General features: G+C 30.7%; 2 protein-coding genes across 2 annotated transcripts in view; one reads left to right on the top strand and one right to left on the bottom strand.

Moving 5' to 3' along the window:
• Nucleotides 1-6,348, bottom strand: part of LOC102740164 (A disintegrin and metallopeptidase domain 3-like) — a 425,273-nt gene that overhangs the window by 76,949 nt on the left and 341,976 nt on the right. The gene's annotated exons all lie outside the window — the stretch shown is intronic.
• Nucleotides 1-6,348, top strand: part of LOC102740462 (disintegrin and metalloproteinase domain-containing protein 18) — a 180,222-nt gene that overhangs the window by 28,484 nt on the left and 145,390 nt on the right. Inside the window, exons 9-11 of the mRNA XM_081812865.1 lie at nucleotides 1,131-1,202; nucleotides 1,404-1,570; nucleotides 2,523-2,604. Coding sequence (XP_081668991.1) covers nucleotides 1,131-1,202; nucleotides 1,404-1,570; nucleotides 2,523-2,604 — 321 coding nt within the window. The remainder of the gene's footprint in view (nucleotides 1-1,130; nucleotides 1,203-1,403; nucleotides 1,571-2,522; nucleotides 2,605-6,348) is intronic.

Here is a 6,348-nt window from a genome sequence, read left to right as displayed (position 1 = left end):
TGTATGACCCAGCAATTGCACTCCTGGGTATTTACCCCAAAGACACAGATGTAGTGAAAAGAAGGGCCATATGCACCCCAATGTTCATAGCAGCAATGTCTACAATAGCCAAACTGTGGAAAGAGCCGAGATGCCCTTCAACAGACGAATGGATAAAGAAGGTGTGGTCCATATATACAATGGAATACTCAGCCATCAGAAAGGATGAATAACCAACTTTTACATCAACATGGATGGGACTAGAGGCGATTATGCTAAGTGAAATAAGTGAAGCAGAGAAAGTCAATTATCATATGGTTTCACTTATTTGTGGAACATAAGGAATAGCATGGAGGACATCAGGAGAAGGAAGGGAAAAATGAAGGAGGAAAATCAGAGGGAGAGATGAACCATGAGAGACTATGGACTCTGAGAAACAAAGAGGGTTTTAGAGGGGAGGGGGGAGGGGAGTCTGGTTAGCCTGGTGATGGGTATTAAGGAGGGCACATACTGCATGGAACACTGGGTGTTATACGAAAACAATGGATTGTGGATCACCACATCAAAAACTAATGATGTATTGTATGGTGACTAACATAACATAATAAAATTAAAAAAAAAAAAAACAGAAAAAAATCCTTATGCCACATAATTTTTTAATTATGTTAAATTTTTTATTTTTATTTTTTAATTTTTTTATAATTGTGATTTCTGGGTTTTTTTCAGTAGAAATATTTGAGCATTTTGATTTTTAAATATTTATTTATTTGATTTTTTTTTTAACCAACCATGTGACAGGAGGTTTTGTGATTCCCTCTGTGTCGTTGAAAATGACTGTTATTTTCTCTGTCTAGCTGAAGAAATCTCATTATACTAAGGAGGAATCTGTGAAGTTATTTTAGGACCTCTTGATTTCAATTTTTTCTTTGAGAGTGTCTTTAAAATATGAACAATTGAGAATCTATTTCGAAAACCTAACTATGATTTTTGTTGTTTCTTTTATTATAAATGTTAGCATCTTTGTATTAATATGCTTTATATTGTTTGACAAATCCTATGGTTTACCTGCCTGGTATGAGCAAGATAGATGCACCATAAAAAATTGCTATCACTCACATTTTTTTAAAAATCACTTAAAAATTGTTTTTCAGTATGATTATATGGGATCAGAAATGATGGCTGTAACACAGAAAATTATCCAAATTATTGGCCTTGTCAACACTGTAAGTTTTAAGTTTTTTACATTTATAGTTTTATGAAAAATCATTGAAACTGATTTCTAATCTATCATTACAAATTAATGACTTAAAAATCTTTGATTATTAATATCCAAAGTAATAAATTGAACTTATTCTTTATTTTTATGTAGTCTTGAAGTAATGACTAATGTTATTTGAACAAGTATGCCATAAATTTTATTTTAGATGTTTACTCAGTTCAAATTGACTGTGATGCTGTCCTCCTTGGAATTGTGGTCAGATAAAAACAAAATGTCTACCAACGGGGATGCTGATGATTTATTACAAAGATTTTTCACATGGAAACGGAACTATCTTATCCTACGGCCCCATGACATAGCATTCTTACTTATGTAAGCACAATGTTCTACATTAAAAAAGAAATATTAAATAAGTTCATTAATTTGATAATTTAATGCATTTACTGTGTTCTTCAACTTTCTGTAGGCCCCTCTGAAAATTTTAAATAAACATAGCTGTTGACATGGATGCAGTAGTGTAGTTGAAAATATGATAAAAACAAAAACAACATAAATAAGTTATATAAAAATATATTTTGGAATATAATTTATGTAAAAGACTTGCCTTTCATAAACTTTTATGATGTTAACTATACTACAGAACACATATAAGCTTTAGCTTCTTAATAATGTAAAAATTGGCACTATTCAGTTAATATTACCTATAATATGTTAATACATTTCATGTCTACTCTTTGACTAAAAAGGATATTTTTGGTAATAATTAATTAAACAAATGCTTACATTTCAGACAGGCAAGACTTCTTATTCCACAGTTAAAAACCCCTTTTGTTTTAACTTTTAGTAACCAAAAGAGTGCATGCAGTACAAGGGAAACTGAGGAGAATTCAAGATAGTAAAATTTTATCAAGTCTAACAGTTAGGTGAGGAGAGGAAATTGGATTTAAAGTGAATTGTATGGGCACCTGGGTGGCTCAGTTGGTTAAGTGTCCAAATCCGGTTTGGCTTGGGTCATGATCTCAGGGTCGTGAGATGGAGCCCTGGTTATGCACTCAGAGAGGAGTCTGCTTGAGATTCTCTTCCTCTCCCTCTCCCCCTGCTCCTTCCCCCCCAAATAAATAAATAAATATTTAATTTAAAAAATAAAGTGAATTATAGTTTTCAATGATTTGAGCATTTTGTATAATATATTAGATAATACCCAGATCAAAAACTGGTTTGAAAAATCATTTTAAATTTTATGAGAGATTTAATTTTATAAATAAGCTAATAAATTGTTCTGAATAAGTATGGGAATAAAATAGGCTATACTATAATGATGTAGTTACAGGAAACATCCTAGATATTTGGGAGCAACATTTCCTGGCACAATATGCAATAAAAGCTATGATGCAGATATTGCTATGGTATGTAATTTTTATCCTTCTTTACTATTTTTTCTAAACTTTATATTGTATTTTATATTATCTTATATAGCTAAATAGTGTATAATAAAAGTAGTTCATATTAACTTGACATTTTCCTCTATATGTGATTTATTATTTTGTTGGGACAAAATTATTTTAATCTCAGAAAGTTTATTTAATTATAAATTATAACATAAATCAAAAGTGTAGCATACATTAATACACTTATTCACCAAGTAGGCAAAATGACTAACATTTATATCGGATTTTCTAAGGATGTAAAACCATAGAGCAAAGTTAAAGCCTCCTGTATGTCTACTTTAAATTCAAGAAATAGCAAAAATCATGAATTTGTGCTTCCATTTTATGTGTACTTTATGCAATTGTTACAAATGTATGTATCCATTAACTAAATATTATTGTTCTGCATTGTTCTTATTTTATGCATCATTTTCGTACTATTTTGAACAGCTTTTAAAAAGATGCATATATGTTGAATCATATAGCTCCACTTTTAAAACTTTTATGTTATCAAGTAATACACATTCACTTATTATAAATACAAGTGGTTTTACAGGACTAATACTGAAAAACTGAATCAGCCCCTTGCATAAACTACAATTCCTGAATTATTTTTTTCATTTTCTTAAAACTTTTCCTCCTGGCTTATACTTTCACTTTCATTTACTCATAAATAAAATTTTATTGGAGTATATCATATATAGAGAACTTTGGAAAAATCATAAATATATAGGACATTTAATTTTCACTAAGTCAATATATAGACATAAACATCACAGAGATCAAAAAATAGAATATTTCAGGGCGCCTGGGTGGCTCAGTTGGTTAAGCGACTGCCTTCGGCTCAGGTCATGATCCTGGAGTCCCGGGATCGAGTCCCGCATCGGGCTCCCTGCTCGGCAGGGAGTCTGCTTCTCCCTCTGACCCTCCTCCCTCTCATGCTCTCTGTCTCTCATTCTCTCTTTCTCAAATAAATAAATAAAATCTTAAAAAAAAAATAGAATATTTCAGCATTTCAGAAGACCACTATGAATCATATACCTCATTCCACTTACTATCTATACCAAAGAAAACCACTTTCCTGACACTTACCACCAATGGTTAGTTTGGCCTCTTTTTGAACTTTATGTAAATGAAATAATGCAGTGTGTATTCTTGTGTCGGTCATTTATTTGCTCAAAATTATGTCTGTGAAAATTATCCTGTTTATATGTGTAGGAATAGTTTATTCATTTTTTACTCCATATTTCTAAATAATATTCCCATGAAATTTCTTGAGTCTTCAAATTTAGACATCTATTGACTTCCTATCATTGAAGTCAGAATTTAAGACCCTAATAGCTCATCATATTTACATGCCACTTCCATTCTTCCTGTGTAATTATATAACTTATTAGAATTGTGTTTTATTCTCTTATATGGACCAAAAAATGAACTAAAATTAAACTGTCTTCATTGCATAACTTTTGCTTCTTCCAAAATTTGTAATTGTATCATATTGCTTTTGCCCAAATTCTCTAATAAAATTAAAAATTGCCTCTACTTCTCTAAATGTTTCAAAATGTCCTCTTTTTAACACTAGGGACATATCATTATTCCCCCCAATCTCTGTTAGACTTTTTGCATAGGTGTTGTTTACAAATTTTCTATTGTGTCTTCTTTGGAATATATGTATTCTTTTTTCATAACTTGCTTACTCATTTTGATATGCTATATGTCCCTATAATTTACTAAAAAAAATTGATGTGTATTAAATTGTTTGAGAGTGACATGAGTTGAGAGTGAATAATTAAATATATTTAATTATTTCAAAGATTGTTTGGTTAGTTTTACTTTTAAAATAATTGTACCTTGGAATTTTAAAGGTCTTTTGTTTTTTACCATTTCTTCAGAAATTTAATGCTATTCTTATTCTCATTCATTTGTGTGTGTTTTGCTTGTTTTCTCTGTGGAAACATTTAAGATCTTTTTATCCTTATATGGTGTTTTTCGTATCTAATATGCTGGTTATATTGAAGCCCTTTCAATCGGGATACTATTTACTTCTGATCTGAGAAATTTTACTATATTACATTTGATCATTTGTTCCCCTTTTCTCTCTGGAACTTTGTTAATTAAAGCATTTTGATTCATCATCTAATTTATTTTATCTTACTTAATTTTTCTTTTATTTCTACATCTTCTAATATTTCTTTATATTTATACTTTGGAGCAGTCACTCACGTAAGCATTCTCAGATCCATTTTACACTAATCCTCTGCTCTGGTCTATTGCACAGGGAACTATATATATATATATATATTCCCTGGGCTTCTTTGCTTTCATGCTTTTGTATATTCAGCAAATGTGGATGATTGAATGGGGGGAGTGAAATACGTTAGTATCTCTACATACTGACCCTGCTTAGAACAATGTCTCAGATCTATTGCTTCCTGTTCCTGTGAAACTGCTCCCCCTTCTGTCCTGTAGCTCCTGCTGAATAGAACTTTTTTATGGAATCTAATAATAGCTTTTTATTCATTCATCCTGTTCTGGTGTTGGTAGCAACATTCTGCTTTTCTAATATCAGAGTTGCCTCTCACTTCTTTTGTTTAAAGATCCTGTAATAACTTCATTTGAATTGGATGCCTTATGATGACACCTATTCACTTTAAGCTCTATCTTAAGGATTAGAAAATGTTTTAGGCTTTATAGACCATGTGAACTATGTCACAGGTACTCAACTCTGCCATTGTAAAGCAAAAGCCAATATAGAAAGAATATAAATTTATGAGCATGTTGATGTTCCAATAAAATTTTATTCATGAATAACTGAAATTTAAATCTCATAAAATTTCATTTGTCACAAAATATTAATTTTTTGTTTTTTCAACTATTTAAAAATACAAAACCATCCTTATTTGCAGACTGTACTGGTCATACACCAGATTGAGTCTTTGGACCATAGTTTACACTGCCCTACTTTAATCCTGGAAAATGATAATTTATAAACCAAAGCAACTTATAAGATCTTGCTAATTTATGTTAACATTTTCCTGGGAAGCAAGTGAGGGAATAAAAACTAAGGGTTCTGGACAAACAAGAACAGAATAATCTTTATTTAATAGTAAATTTATTAATCTAGGTAAATATACTTGAGTTTTTTAATTTAGTGTGCCAGCTCAAACATTTGAGAGTGGTTTTAATAGTTTTATCAATTGACTAAAATGTGAGCAATGATGGTCTATTTGCAATGAAGTTCTGTCTTGAAAAGAAAGAAATTCATAGACTTATATACATGGTTGTATTTGAATATATTTATTTTGTTCATCAAACTCACCCATCTCTTGACTATGCTTTTTGTGTTCACTATACTCTGTAAGTTAGGACACACGGTTAGTTATAGGAATTGTTTGATAAACTTTGGAATTCCTTAGATAGATAGGTAGTTTAGAAAGATTAGATGATTGAGAGATGATAGTTCACCTGAGAGTAGAGACAATTTTATTTATTCCATTCTAATATGAATGCTTTTCATTTTTTTCTTGACTTATTCCATCAACTAGAATCCTTAGTAAAATATTCAATAGAAATTGTGAGATTCTCAACCCTTGCTTGTTTGTAATCTTAGAGGGAATGCATTCCATCTTTCATGATTTTGTATAACATTAGCTGTAGGTTTTTTATAGAGGCCCTTTGAGTATAAGGACGCTCCCTTTGATTACCATTTAGCTGATAGTTTTT

This window comes from Leptonychotes weddellii, chromosome 2 (genome assembly GCF_054177405.1).
Source record: "Leptonychotes weddellii isolate Sample4059 chromosome 2, ASM5417740v2, whole genome shotgun sequence".
In the NCBI taxonomy this organism is placed as follows: Eukaryota; Metazoa; Chordata; class Mammalia; order Carnivora; family Phocidae; genus Leptonychotes; species Leptonychotes weddellii.
The sequence above is the reverse complement of the archived record's forward strand: the minus strand, read 5'-3'. Positions and strand labels throughout refer to the sequence as shown.